At 46.9% G+C, this 15,975-nt stretch overlaps 1 protein-coding gene across 1 annotated transcript in view; it reads right to left on the bottom strand.

Moving 5' to 3' along the window:
• Cacna1b (calcium voltage-gated channel subunit alpha1 B) overlaps positions 1 to 15,975 on the bottom strand; it is a 185,825-nt gene that overhangs the window by 125,607 nt on the left and 44,243 nt on the right. Inside the window, 4 exon segments of the mRNA XM_048813414.1 lie at positions 675 to 767; positions 1,450 to 1,506; positions 2,166 to 2,281; positions 3,871 to 3,974. Coding sequence (XP_048669371.1) covers positions 675 to 767; positions 1,450 to 1,506; positions 2,166 to 2,281; positions 3,871 to 3,974 — 370 coding nt within the window.

Consider the following 15,975-nt stretch of genomic DNA (forward strand, 5'->3'; position numbering starts at 1 on the left):
TGTGTGTGTGTGTGTCCTCTGAGAGTGTGTGTGCATGCGTGTCCCCTGAGGGAGAGGGTTTTGCGTGTGTGTCCTCTGAGGGGGAGTGTGTGTGCGTGTGTGTCCTCTGAGGGAGAGTGTGTGCGTGTGTGTCCTCTGAGGGAGAGTGTGTGTGCGTGTGTGCCTCTGAGGGAGAGTGTGTGTACGTGTGTGCCTCTGAGGGAGAGTGTGTGTGCATGCGTGTCCTCTGAGGGGGAGTGTATGTGCGTGCGTGTCCTCTGAGGGACAGTGTGTGTGCGTGCGTGTCCTCTGAGGGACAGTGTGTGTGTGTGTGTGTGTGTGCGTGTCCTCTGAGGGACAGTGTGTGTGCGTCTGTGTCCTCTGAGAGAGTATGTGTGCCCATATGACCTCTGAGAAAGAATGTGTGTGCCCATGTGTCTTCTGAGAGAGAGAGAGAGAGAGAGTGTGTGTCCTCTGAGGAAGTGTGTGCGTGTGTGTCCTCTGAGGGGTTGAGTGTGTGTACAGAGGAGAGACCTCAGTGGAAACTGTCCCTTCACTGTTGGTGGCCCTTGGACTCTATCCACAGGGCGGCAGAGCCAAGAGCAGCACACCTGCAGCATGTGCTTGTGGGCAGGAAGGAAGCCCAGCAGCAGCAGGTCCAGCCACAGCCCCTGGCAGCCAGAGGACAGACTCACCCACGGCACAGAGGTCTGCAAGCCGGTCCTCCCCCTCCTCAGCGTGGATCAGGTCGTGGCGGCTCTTCTTGGTGGCGGCTCTCTTCAACACGGCTGTAAACACAGGGCGCGGCGATGGCATGAGCTGCAGCCTCAGGCAACCCACCTCAGAACTGGGGTGTCCGTCCACTGAGCTGGGAGTTATCCTCCCCCTGGACTGGCCACTTTCCTCAGCTTCTGTCTCAGCTGGAGCTAAGGATGATTCCTGGTGCCCATGGGCCCAGTCCTTGGGCAGGAGGGACAAGAAATTCTGAGGTTGGGTCTGCTTTCTTTTCCCTCCAAAATGAAGTCAGTAGGGGGCCTGGCGACCAGGGAGACACAGGAACATTCATCTGTGACAAGGCTAGGGCTGCTAAGGGGCCAGTGTGGACCTGCTCAGAGCCTTAGGTGTGGGCAGCGTTGGCAACTGTACAATGCTTGCCTTCACCAGCCCCCCACTCTGGCCCCAGGTGTCTTTCCATAGCCTTTGGAAGCAGCAGTGCTCCAAGTCCCTAGGCCTGCGGGTGTAAAGCTTCCAGAAGCAGCCCTGTCCAGCCCCGCCTTCCACAGCAATGTGGTGTGCACATCGGGAAGCCCAGGCTCAGACCCCAGGGCCCCATGGCTTGTGACCATGGCTAACCTGCAGGTGCCTGGCACAGCAGACTGTGGGTGGAAACAATTACAGGTGCACACGCGCCACTGCCCACTCAACCCGCGAGCCCCCACTACATTGATGGAGTGCCATCAAATGACCTACCATCCAAAGGGGACTTCTCCTCTGCATTCTTGTCCTCCTCTGCCAGCATGACTTCCTCTGTGAAGGGACACAGCCTCCAGTCAGAGCCTGCCCTGCCTGTCCCCAGGAACACCCTGGACAAGGGCACACTCCTTTCTGGAAGTCACCCAGTACCCTCTCCTCTGCTCTACTTCTATGCTTTCAGCAGCCAGCAAGCCTATGGCTAGGTCCCTGCTTCTAAGACCTAGACAGGGTTCCATGCAGAGAGGCCAGCTGCCTTGAGTCCCTCCCATGTCCCCATCTACATTCTGCCCACCTGTGAGTTCATCACTGGGGAAGCATTTGTGAACCCTCAAGTGGCACGGACAGTGCCCACAGGAAGGAGAGCACTGGCTGGGCCAGGAGGAGAATTGGAAAGTCCAGGGTTTCCAAGCCCAGAGCCAGGCTTGGGAGGAGCTGAGGTCAAGGGCAGGGCACTCAGGTCTAACATGACATGCCAAAGTCATCTACTGAAAAGCCCAGTGTAGTCAGTGCCATGTGGCTGCCTGGTGCCGGGAGCCTGGGTGAGCTGCAGAGAGAGGCCTCCTCTAGTCCCAGCTCCTTCCAGCCATCTCAGCTTGCCTGCACTGAGCTCTACGCCGTAGCCAGGGACAGCCACTGGGAGCAGAGCAAACTGGGGACACAGAGAAACCGAGGGCAGATGGGCAGTGCAGCACCCAGCCCCCACAGACTCTCACCAGCCTTGAAGATCCACTCCAGGTACCCATTGAGCTCCCGCTCGATCTGCTGCTGCCGGCGGAGCTTCAGGAAGGCACGGCGGTTCTCCACCCGCTCTCGCTCCTTGGCGAACTCCCTGCATCCAGCAGGGCCAGGGAGGCAAACAGCAGTCAGTGCAAAGACCCCAGGCCTCCCAGGGGAGCAGCCCCAGAGATAAAGGGCTAGACCAGGAGGTGAAGGCTGCTGGAAACCTCCAGGTAGCTCCCTTCAGCCCAAGAGAGGGCCGCTCCCCCGGCTGCTGGGAACCCACATGTTCTCTGGTCAATCTTCCCATGTGCAGTGTCCTCAGCAGGGGCCAAGGCTCTCCACATCCTGGTGACTGCCAGCCTTCTCCCCACCACAATCCTGGCTCCATCCCCCAGAATCCCCGCAGCACACAAGTGCCACACTGTCCACACTGCTGAGCCTGCGGCGGACAAACTCTGCCTGGAAGACCCTCCTCCCTTCACCTGGCTCACTCCTAGTCCCTCTCTGGGTCTCGGCTGAGATGCCCCCGCCTCACAGGCCTTTTCTGAGCCCCAGACCTCCGCTGGCTTCCCCACTGGACTAGGAGTTCTGAACTATCCCCTGTGCTGTGGGCCCTGCCGGTCTCTGAGGAGGGCATGGGAAGACACAGCAATGACAATCCGGTCCCTTATATGACAGGTTTGAAGCTAAGGATCACTCAGCACCAGAGCATGTGGGCTGTGGCCAGTGCCGTCCTCCCTGTGTCTGTTCTTTTCTGGCCACCATGGCAGCTCCCCCTGAAGCTACCAGGCTCTGCCTGCAGCCCACCCAGTAGCCTAGGCCTGAGCAGGAGGCTTCAGGGTAGACAGAAGGGAGAGACAGAGGGTGTCTGTTATGACTCAGATACAAGTATCCCCCAAAACTGATGTGTGAGGTCTTGGTCCCCAGTGCAGCAAAGTTCAGAGTATGACTTTGGGAAGTGATTAGATCATGAGGACTCTGACCTGGTCAGTGGATTAATTATTTGAAGGCCAGGGGAACCTAACTGAAGGATGGGTCTCTGGGGGTGTGCCCTTGGGGATTATCATATCTTGTCCCTGGCCCCTCCCCACTCCTCCCTCCCAGATGCCATGAGCTGAACAGTTTCCCTCCACCCCACCCGTCCACCATGCCCTTCTGCCTCACCTCAGGCCCAAAGCAATGGAATCGGTCAAACATGGGCTGAAACCTCTGAAACTCTGAGCCAAAATATAACTTTTCTCCTTTAGGTTTTATGTTAGGTATTTTGGTCACAGTAATATAAAGTTAACTCCCAAGCTTTCCTTAGGAGCTCAGCACAAAAGGCCAGGTGGCGGTGAGGCTAGGGTAAGGTTGGGGTGCAGAGCCAAGACTTTTGAGGGCCATGTCTGCTCTCCCTTGTGGTAAAAGAAGGGCTCTATGGCCACAGAGGCTGCCTGGAAACTCCAGCAAGACCACACCCGGGTGAGGGGCAGCTGCAGCCCCTCTCCACAACAGAGGCAGAGCAGAGCGCGAGGATGTAAAAGGGGGAAGAAGGTGAAGGGTTGGCCAAGGGGTAAGTCATGATGGTGGCATAAGGCAAGGCCCCAGTGCCCAGGACACTGGGAACCACCTGATCGTGTGTGCCCATGTCTGACTCCATTCCTGCTCCCCTCCGTCTGAGAACACAGGGAACCCACACAAGTCCCACAGGGCTCTTACCCTGAGAGCACACCCAGCACAAGGTTGAGCATGAAGAAGGAGCCGATGATGATGAGGGGGATGAAGTAGAGCCAGTTCCAGGTGTTTCCAGCTGCATCATTTGTCTGGAAGCAAAGAAGAAGAGATGAGGGAGGACGGACAGACAGCCCTGGCCACAGAAGTGTGCTGGCCCCTTATAGGTCTCCTCAGAAGCAAACACCTGGCAGGGTCCAAGAGGGGAGTCCAGGCAGGTCAGAGGTCAATTGGGACCCCCCATCAGACCTGCCTCTGCCCTATAGAGCTTCCCCTGGGCTGAGGCCCCCAGAAGACCAGGGATACTTAGCCTTGCTAGTCACTGCCGACGAACGAAGTAGGCCCAGCGAGCTAAAGGCTGCTCCAGATGCCCCAAGGGCTGCATCCTGGCCTCTGTCTGTTGGGACACCTCCCTAATGGGACATTCTCAGTCTCCCTAAGTAGCTCCATTGACATCTCTTCCCAATAGAGCCCCACGGGCTCTAAAGTCCACACCCAGACATCCATCTGCAGCAGCTCCACAACCCAGAGGCCACGGGAGCCTCCACACTGAATTCTCCACGCACCCACAAGGGATAGCTCTCACCACGTGCCCAACACAGCCCAGCTCCCAGACGTGATCTGCATAGCTGAGGCAAAGAAAGGCCATCTCCCCCAGAGCTTTGCTTTTTATAGCACAGCCTACAAAAGGGTGAGCTCCCCTCAATCCAATTTAATTCCACAGCTGTTGTTCTCTTTCTGGGTCCCAGGAACCTTTGCTGCGAGCAGTTGAGAACCTCTTTCTCTATGTGAGCCTAGTGTGAGGAGCAAACCAAGAGGCAGATGGGTGCTGAGGGTGGGCACAACCTGGGCCTTCACACCTCCCTTCAGAGAGTCCTCAAGCTGAGGTCCAGAGCACCCAGCGGGATAGAGGCAGGAGGCCAGCCTGAACATGGCCTACAGCTGGGGCTGATCTCCAGGAGCCACTGTTAGGACGCCTGCCCTTGGGCATCTGTCAGCCCTGGCAGCATTTTCAGAATCTATCCCTAGAGGATCTTCAGTCCCCTGGAATGACTACAGCTTGCAGCTTCTGAGCCCAGAACACTGACTTCAGGACGGTCACCAAAACCCCTGGATTCCAACCTGTATCAGACATTCAGGATCCCGACTCACACTGCAGTTCATGTTCCTGGACACCTCTGCCCAGACCTATATGCAGCTCAGATCCACGGACTGGAAGGGCACTAAAGCCACCAACCTCCCTGCAGGCCACCCTCAAAGTTGTCTTCCTTGCAAGAGGAGAGACTGCTGCAAACGAAGCCCCTTTCACCTAACATATATCAGATACATACATCAATCTAACATATATCTCTGTAACTGTATATCTAGGTGTACACACCCACAGCAGAGACTGGAAAATATGGGGAACCACAGCATTCAAGTCAGACATGCTGCCGCACGCCTGAATCCCAGCTACTCAGGAGGCTGAGGCAGGAGGATCACAAGTTCCAGGTAGGCCTTGGCAACTTAGTGAGACTCTTGTCTTCAAATAAAAAGGGCTGAGGATGTAGCTCCGTGGTAGAGCACCACTGGGTTCAATCCCTAGTACCAAAAACAAAACAAAAAGAAACATCCATATTCATAGTATCAGAATCACAGGCAGCAGGAGAAAGAGGACAAAGCTAAGAAAATCCTTCAAGAAACAATCAGTAAAAACTTTCCAAATTTGGCAACAGAAACTAAACCACAGATTCAAGAAGCTGAGCAAACTCCAAATAGCATAAAAGTAATCCACAAGGGCTGGGGATGTGGCTCAAGTGGTAGCGTGCTCGCCTGACATGCGTGCGGCCCGGGTTCGATCCTCAGCACCACATACAAACAAAGATGTTGTGTCTGCCGAGAACTAAAAAAAAAATAAATATTAAAAAATTCTCTCTCTCTCTCAAAAAAAAAAAAAAAAAAAAGTAATCCACAAGACACCTAAGAGTCAAACTTCTGAGAACTAAAAACAAAGAAAAAATCTTGAAAGTAGCAAGGTTTTCTCTCCATAGGCGTGTGTATATACAGACACACATGCACACTTGACACTTAGACACTCAGGTCCGCATTAGATTGAGGTATACATCTGATGCCTATGTGTGTCAGACTGGGTATTTCTCTCACTGTTCACCAATCTTCACCCACCTCCCTCCATGAAGTTACTGTGCCTTACTTTAGTGGAAAACAATTCAAAAGACTTCTCATCAGGCGGTGCATGCCTGTAATCCCAGTAGCTCTGGAGGCTGAGACGGAAGGATTGTGAGTTCAAAGCCAGCTTCAGCAAAAAACAAGACTCAGTGAGACCTTGTCTCTAAATAAAGTACCAAAAGGGCTGGGGATGTGGCTCAGTGGCCGAGTGCCCCGGAGTTCCATCCCTGGTACCAAGAAAAAAGATTTACCATCAGAAGCCAGGGAAGCCAGCAGGAGTGAAAGAAAGAAAAGAACTGTTGACCCAGACACCTGCACACCTCGAAAACAGAGCTGGGGAATCAAGACATTCAGATGAAAGACGAGGAAGATTAAAAGAGTCATTCACCAGCAGGGCTCCCCTCGAAGAATGGCTAATGAAACTTTAAAAAAGGAATCACTGACCACTAGAAAGAAAGGAAACACATAGATCGAATCAATTATGGATAAATATATTTTCTTTCTCCTTCTAAGTTTTCTAAATTATGTTTGATAATCGAAGCAAAACTTATACTAGTATCTCATGCAGTTCTAAATATGCAGAGAAGACACATTGAAGGTAATTGTGTTACAGAAGATAAAGAAACGCAGAGAAGGCAAGACTTATTCTCCTCACTTGATCTGGTAACGTGATAACATCAGCACAGACTCAGAGCAGCTGGCAACCACTAAGAGATAGATACACGTGCATGGGTAGGTCAAAATGGGATTCTAAAAGAACAAAATAAAAAGCCAGCTAACCCACAGGAAGACAGGGAAAAAGAACAAGAAGCCAGATGGAATAATGGTAAACAAAACTATAACGGCAAATGTAACATATAAATAAGCACCTTAAATGTAAATGGTCTGAAAATATCAATTAAAGATAAAGACTAGACAGTGGATTTAAAAATGAACTTATCTAGAAAAAATTCACTTCAAATAGAAAATGTAGGCAAGTTGGAAGCCAAATATGGAAAATGATCTTTTTTGTTTGTTTGTACTTTGGGTATTGAGGATTGAACCCAAGGGTGCTTAACCACATCCGCAGCCCTTTTTTATATTTTATTTAGAGACAGGGTCTTGGTGAGTTGCTAAGTGCCTCACGAAGTTGCTGAGGCTGGCTTTGAACTCGTGATCCTCCAGAGCCCCTGGGATTACAGGCATGCACCACCGCGCCTGGTGGGAAACTATATTTCATACAAATATTCATTGAAAGAAAAGTGGAGTGGCTATATCAGATAAAGTAGACTTCCAAGCAAAAAACTACCAGAAATACAGCAGAATGTACATAAATAAAAAGAGTCAATCCACAGGAAGACAGCAATTCTCAATGTATATGCAACCAACAAAAGTGCTGCAATGTAAGACAAACACGAAGGAACTAAAAGGAGAAACAGACGAAGTCACAACGTTGGACACCTCTTCACTTTTTTTTTTTTTTTTTTCAAAAATCCATAGAAGAACTGGACAGAAACTCAGCAAGGACACAGAAAATCTCAACAACCCATCACCCAACAGAATTCAATTGACATTTATACACCTAGTCCATAACAGCAGCAGAATACACATTCTTTTCAAGTGCAAATACCAACATGGACCACACTCTGAACTATATACCAAAACTCAACAAATGTAAAAGAATTCAAATTCTTACAATTCGGTGTATTCTTCCACTATAATAGAATCAAACTAGAAATAACAGAGGCATAAGAAGTAACTCAAACATAAAGAAGACAATTCTAAATAAATCATGGGTCAAAGATGGAAGTCTCAAGGAAGTTTAAAAAATACACTGAACTGCATGAAAATAAGAATACAATATACCAGGGGTTGGGGCTGGGGCTCAGTGGCAGAGCACTTGCCTCGCACATGTGAGGCCCTGGGTTCAATCCTCAGCACCACATAAAAAAATAAATAAACAAAATAAAGATATAGTGTCCAAGTATAACTAAAAAAATTTTTTAAAGAATACGATATATCAAACTTATAGGACATAGCTAAAAGCAATGCCAAGAGGGAAATTTATATCACACATCCATGTTACAAAAGAAGGAAAATCTCAAATTAATAACCTAAGCTTCCATCTTAAGAAACTTTTAAAAAAGAAAACAACACAAACCAGAATCAAGCAGCAGGAAATAAATAAGAGTAAAATCCAACAAAATTGAAAACAAAAACAATAGAGAAAAAAATCAACAGAAATGAGAAGCGATTCTTTGAAGAAAATCAGTAAACTGACAAACTTGTAGCAATACTAAGAAAAAAGAAAAAACATGCAAGTTATCAAAATTAGTAATGAGGCAAATCCAGCAAACATCAAAAGGATAATAAAAGAATACTATAAACAACTTTACATACATATATTTGACAATGTGAATTAAGTGGACCAATTTCTAAAGACCACAACTTACTCAATGTAAATTAATAGTCCTATAATTGTGAAGGGAAATGAAATAATAACTTAAAAACTCCCCCCAAGTGGGCTGGGGCTGTGGCTCGGTGGTAGAACACTTGCCTAGCACATGTGAGGCACTGGGTTCAATTCTCAACACCACATAAAAATAAATAAATAGATGAATAATAAAATAAAATCCACCCACAACTTAAAAAATATTTTTAAAAAAATTCTCCCCAAAAGGATAGACACAGATCAATGGAATTGAATTAATGATCTAGAACTAAATCCTGACTTACATGATGAGGCACTTTTAATGAGGCTGCTGGGACAATTCAATGGGGAAAGAATGGTCTTCTCCATCAATGGTGCTGGGACTAGTGGGTCTCCACATGCAAGAGATGAACCTAGGCCCTACCTCACACCAGGCATAACAATCAACCCTCGGGGCGCCAGGTTGGATCCTCAGCACCACATAAAAATAAGTAAAATAAAGGCATCGTGTCCAACTCAAAAAGTATTTTTTTTTAATCAACCCTCTGTGGACCACAAAACCAGATACAAAAGCAGAAACTAGAAAACTCCTATAGAAAAAAGTCATGGCTCTATAAAACATAGATATATAACCTTGGTTAGGCAATAGATTCTTAGATATAGCACTAAAAACACAAATGGTGGGGGGAAAAAACAGAAAAATTAGATTCATCAAAACAAAAATCTTTTGCACTCCAAGTGACACAATCAAGAAAGCAAAAAGACAACTTCAAAATAGGAGAAAATATTTTAAAATCATACATTTGAAAGGTGAATAATATCCAAAATGCACAATGAAATCTTACAGTGAACAATAAAAAGATAATAACCCAATTTAAGTGACTAAGGATAGGCATAGACATTTCCCCAAAGAAGGTATAAAAGATGCTGAATATCATAAATCAAAACTATATACTACTGCACACCGATAGGAGTGGAATTAAGACAGACAAAAACGAGCACTGGTGAGATTCACAGAAACAGGGACACCTTTTCATAGCTGGTGGGGTATAAAGTGGTACAGCCATTGTAGGAGGTTTGGTGGTCCCTTAAATGTTAAACATGAAAATATCATATAATTCAGCTCTTAAGCACATACCCAAGAGGAACAAAAAGACATCCTATGCAAAAACTTGTATATGAATGTTCTTAGCAGCATTATTCATAATTTTAAAAGGACACAATCCAAAAGTCCATCAATGATGGGATATAAACAATACATGGTATATACGCACAATGTAATCATACTGGACAGTAATGATATAATGTGGACATAAAAACACAAAAGGCCACCTACTGTCTGATTCCACAAATAAGAAACGTCTGGCTGGGCAGGGACTATGGCTCAGTGGTAGAGCACTTGCCTAGCATGTGTGAGGCACTGGGTTCGATTCTCAGCACCACATATAAATAAATAAAATAAAGGTCCATTGACAACTAAAAAGTATTTAAAAAAAAAAAAAAAGAAAGAAAGAAAGAAAAAGAAATGTCTGGTAAAGATGAATATACAGAGACATAAAAGTTAATGATTACCAGGGCCTAAGGAATGGAGTAATGGGGGTTGATTGCTAATGTGCAGGGTTTCTTTTTTGATTGATAAAAATGTTTTAAAATTAGGTAATAGTGATGATTGCATATATTTTTGAACATAACCTCTGAAATACACAATTTAAAATGGTGAATTTCTGGTATGCAAATTATATTCTAATAAAAGTATTATTAAAAAAATTAAAACCACAGCAGGAGTGCAGCTCAGTGGTAGATCACTTCATAGCATGTGCAAGGGCCTGGGCTGGATCCCAGCATGGCATAAAAACAGATAAATAAACTCCAAACGAAATCTCTACACCCAGAAAGTTCACAGTAGAATTCCAATAGACAGCCTCTTCCAGAAAACAAGGAATAAATATACTTTCCAATTCATTTTATGAAGCTTATATGCTTATATTATTTTGATTCCAAAATCAGACAGAGAGTTCCGACAAGAAAACGAAGGAGGAGGAAGAGGAGGAGGAGGAAGAGGAGGAGGAGATCACAGACTAAAATCCCTCATGAATATAGACACAAGAATTCTTAATAAAAACATAAGCAAATAGAATACAACAATATGTGAAAAGAATTATATACCATGACAATGTAAAATTTATTCCAGGAATGCAAAGCTAGTCCAATATTCAAAAATCAATTGATTTTTCACCATATTAATAAAGGAGAAAAATCACATGAACATATCAGTACAGAGAAATCACTTGAAAAAATTCAGCATCCATTCATTACAAGCCCTTTCACAAAGTGAGACTAGACGGTACCATGGCAGCCTGGTGACGAGCACCCAGCACCCAGCCCACTCCAGCCTGAAGCCGACATCATGCCTGGAGCATGACGACATGTCTGCTCTCAACAGTAGTACTCAAATAATGCTGCTTAATGTTGTAGCCTGTGCAATAACCCACTTTTCTTTTTGAAAATAAAAATCATAAAATATAAGGTCAAAACCCATAGACAGATGGAATAGAATAGAGCCCAGAAATAAGCCCTTCAATATAAGGTCAAATGATTTCTGACAAGGATGCTAAGGCCGTTCAGAGAGGAATGGACAGTCCTTTCAACAGTGTAGAGAAACTGGAAATCTGCATGCAAAAGAGTAAATTAACTCAAAATGGATCAAAGGCCTAAATGTAAAATCTTTAAAAAATTAAAGTCTTAAAGCTTCATGATGTCGAATTTGGTAATTATTTCTTGGGTATGACATGAAATGCACAGAAAAGAAAAGAAAAAAATCATGAAGAATTTTAAATTTTGTACACTTTTGAGACACTATCAACAGAACAAAAGTGAAACACACAGAATGGGATGGGGAAACATCTGCAAATCTCATAAAGAACTCCTAAGCTTAACAATAAAAATATCTTTAACCTAATAAAACAGGTATAGGGGACTCATATGCTGGACACTACAAAATCCTAATGAAAGAAATCAATGACAATCTAAATAAATGGAAAGATACTCCCTTGTTTAATGACTGGGAAAACCAGCCTAATAAAGACATTAATTCTCCCAAACTGAATAAAAGGGGAAGAATCGGTTTACCTTATTTCAAAACTTCAAGACAACAACAGGAATCAAGAGAAAGGGACAGACACAGAACTAAAACAAATCCACACAAATATGCTCAGATGACTTCTGCAAGGTGCAAAAGCTGTTCAAATGAGGAAATGCAGCCTTCTTGTCAAACGGGGCTGGAGCCACTGGACACATGCCCAGGCAGAAGGGAGGGAAGGCAAGGGCCTCACCTAAATCTTCCCCTTTGTACAAAATCCAACTCAAAATGGACCATAGATATACATGGAAAACAAAACAATAAAACTTTCAGGGGAAACAAAACTAGAAAATCTTACCAGACACAAAAGTCCAATCCACAAAAGGAAAAATGATAAACTGGACTTGATCAAAACTAAAATGTCTGTTGTGTGAAAGAGCAAGAAAAGACAAGCTACCGATAAGGAGAAAATATCTGCAAACTATATATCTAACAAGGCACTGGCACCTAGAATACACAAGGGACCCTAAAGACTCCACTGAAAGAGGACTTCAAACAGCATACGGACAAGACATAGAGAGTCATTTCACCAAAAAAAAGGGCAAGTGGCAGACAAGCAGGAAAAGATGCTCAACATCACTAACCATCAAGAAATACAGATGACAGCCACAATGACATGTCACCACACACCTGTCAGAGCCATGGCAACAAAACAGTGCCACAGCAGCTCTGGCAGGGACGCAAGAAGACCAGACTGTTCGCACACGGCTGGAGGGATGTGAAAGGGCACAGTCCTCAGGAAAGTTTGAGTTTCTTTTTGTTTGTTTTTTGCAGTGCTAGGGCTCAAACACAGGGCCTTACACATCCTGGGCAGTCTGGTCTCCTGCTGAGCTCCAATTCCCCAGCCCTGAAGGTTTAGTTTCTTACCTAAATATGCAACTACTATGCAACACAGAAAGTTCTTGTGCATTTGTTCCAAAGAAATGGAAACCTGTGTGTAGAAAAACCTGTATGCAAATGTGTAGCAATGGTGTCCATAATAACCCTAGATGGAAACACCCCTTGTCCTTCAATAGGGGAACAGTAAGCAGACTGCAGTACATCCATACCAAACAGTTCTGGAAAAACTAACAGGACAAGCTGCGTAACCTCCAGGGAATCTACTTGAGTGACAATAGCCAATACCAAGAAAGTAACGTGTGGTTTTATCTACGTGACATTCTTAAAATGGCAGAACTGCAGCTAGGGCAAACAAGCCAGAGGTTGTCAGAGCTGAGTAGGGTGTAGCCATCCAAGGGTGGCAGAGGCATCTGTGCCATTGAATGCTGCATCTCATTGCCTGGTTATGATGTCGAATAAGTTCTGCCAGTTGTTACCACTGAGAGAAAGCAGGGAAAAGGCACATGGGGTCCATCTGTAAGGTCTGACAACTTCACGTGAATCTACAGTTGTCTCAAAATTCAAAATTTAATTTTAAAAAATCCAGTTCCCAGAGAGGCACAGTGGAGGATGCTGGTAAGCCCAATTCTTTGGGGGCTGAGGCAGGAGGCCAGCCTGGCCTAAGCAACTTAGAGAGGCCTTATCTTAAATAACAAGGACTGGGACTGTAACTCAGTGGTGGAACGGCTCTGGGTTCAATCCCTAGTATCGCAAATGGAAAAAGTGGATATCCATGTGCAAAAGAGTGAAGAAAACCGGGTTTTCTCCATGCCGTATCTCCCTGCAGTTGCCTCCCATTGCTCTGCCCCCGGAAAAGGGGGTCTACACTGCATCCTCACTTCCTTACCTCCCTTCACTTTATGCCAGGGTCCAGGTTCTCATCCCCACCGCCAAGATTGCTCTTGTCAAGTCCACCCAGGACCTCATCGTGCCAGCCGGTGCAATGGTCAACATTCCTCTTCTATCTTCCTTGACTTTTGGACAACATCTGACCCAGCAGTCACCTTCTCAGAGCTCTTTAACCTCTCTCCAAGACACAGTTCTCTCCCATATCGTGCCTGCCCGAGAGGAAACACCAGCCTCTTGCTGACTCCCTCCTTCCCCCTGGCCTCCCAGTGCAGGAACTCCCCAGGAGCAGTGTTCAGGCTTCTCTTCTTATCCATCTACTCTCACTGCTCAGGTGACTTTAACCACTATCTACATGTCACTGACTTTACATGTACACCCTTGACCTGCAGTCCCTCTGAGCACCCTCTCACATGCCCATCACCTCAACTTAGATGAAGAAGCTACTGGAAACTTTACACGGTAGACGGCTCCAGTTCCCACCACCCTCCACTGAAACAAAGCCAGGGAACACCTTGCTCCCAATTCTCTCTTCTGAGTGGAGGACACCTCCTTCCCCAGGAGCTCCAGCCACATCATCAGGGACCCTTCTCTTCCTCTCACATAGTGCATCTGATGCATGAGAAGCACTATCTGGTTTAACATCAATATAGCCTCCACAGCCAAGTAGCTGAACACTTCTTTCCTCATACATGCTTATTACTAGTACAATAACACACTAACTCACATGTACAGAATCATTAGCCGACACTGTTTACCTCTTGTCATGTCTTTGAACCTAGCAGGTAACCCTTCCCATGCCACTGTTGAAAATTCAGGTAATTCCCATGACTTTTCAAACTCGTAGGTGATAGAAAGTTCTACAGTCACTTCAAGCCGAAAAGAGTCTTGATTCAGCAATGAAAAGCGTCCCAGCTAGATGGTAATCAACTGTCTGACACACTGCAGGCCAACAGCTGCTTTGCTTTCCTAAGCTGCCTGCCACAGCTGGTCCCTCTCCTTAGAAAGGAAGGCATGGCCATCACGTTCCCTATGCCCAGCATTGTTCCTCCTTCCTCTGCTGGCTTGAGGGTACTGACCCTAAGCGGCCAAAACAGGGCAAGGCGGGGGCAGGGAGAGGCAAGCTCTCCCTGTGTGGAGCTGTCCTGAGATAATCTCATCCCTCTGACTCTCCCACAAAGCACTTCTGCAGGTTCTTCTAAGGCCCTGTTTGACTCTACAGGCAAACAGTCTCTCCTCAGAGGGACAACCCTTACCCTCTGCCACAGTTTCTCAGTAGCCCACTCTGAACAGATGCTGTTGAGACCCATTGCTCTGTCCTGGCTGCCCACTCTCCCCTGACTAGAGCCAGTATGAGAGACACTCATCCTCACCAGCTCCATCTCTCCCCCACCCCTGCTGCAGGCCATGTCAGAAGTATAAGTCTCAAGAGACCACAAAGCCCCTCTCCCTGGTTTGGAGATGAATGAATGAATGAATCCTCTCCAAAACCCTGTCCAATCTCCAACAGCTGATCAGAACACTGTTGGTAGTGTGGAAGAGAGGGCCCAGCCAGGTCCTGCCAGCTGAGCGGAACTCTGTTAGTGTGGCGGAGAGTGCCCAGCCGGGTCCTGCCACCTGTTCTGGTCCTGCACAGTGGCAGCCTCACCATTCACTGCCACCACCGCACCCTTGTGCCTCAGCTAAACTTGCAAAGCACATCCTGCAGCACCAGCATCTGACTTCCAGCCCTCACCAGGCCTGCTTTCCCGGCCCTTGACCCATCAATCTCCACTGCTCACTCTCCTTTGTTCCCTCAGAGCACTGCCACTATCTAGACCCTCACACATCTAGCGCCTCCTACTTGCCAAGGTACATGCAGTGCCCAGTGCCCGCGGGCCCTATCAAATATGGGTTGGATGAAAGCTCTGTGTCCCTTCCTGGCCAGCGCCTCCTGCCCAGGTCTGGTTCCTGTCTATCCCCTAAGGGAGGCACAAACACAGACAGGAAGCCTGAGTCACATGTGGCTGCTGGTGAAGCCCCTATGGACACTGAGGGATTTGGAGCCCTGTTACAGTCCTCCTTTTGGGTGGGAGAGAAATGTGGACAGTTCAGAGCTATTGTTAGGATCTGCCTTGTGGAAATTGCGCCTTAATTGGTAAAAGGGAGAGAACAGCCATGGTTCTCATTGCTGCCTTTGTCCCTGTTCTCATTCCCTCGGCCACACAGAGCCTGTCATCAGATAGACCTTTGCTCAACAAAGAATCTGGTTCAGTGGGCCCTGGGCCAGCTCTTCCTTAACTCATCTGCCATCTTCCTGCTCAACAAGCTCGACAGATCAGCCCAGCAAGCACTTACCAAGAACCTGCCTAACATTAGCCCAAGGTCATCCTGGGGCACCCACAAACTTGTGGGGTAGGCAGAACGGAGGGTCCCACTCTCTTCCTTTCCTCCTGTCTACAAGCAATCATGGACAGTGCTGTGAGACGCTTCAGAAAGAGGCACAGGGCCCCAGGCGCATGTGGTTCAGGCCCACCCTCAAAATGCACAAGTAACTAGGTGACAACATCTTATGTTGTAGCACCCCACCCCCATTCCCAACAGCACTCAGCAGAACACAACCTCTGCTACCCCAAACTAAGAGTCTACCAGCCAAACCTTCCCAGAGTCCTGG

This window comes from Marmota marmota, unplaced genomic scaffold, assembly GCF_001458135.2.
Source record: "Marmota marmota marmota unplaced genomic scaffold, marMar, whole genome shotgun sequence".
Taxonomy (NCBI): domain Eukaryota; kingdom Metazoa; phylum Chordata; class Mammalia; order Rodentia; family Sciuridae; genus Marmota; species Marmota marmota.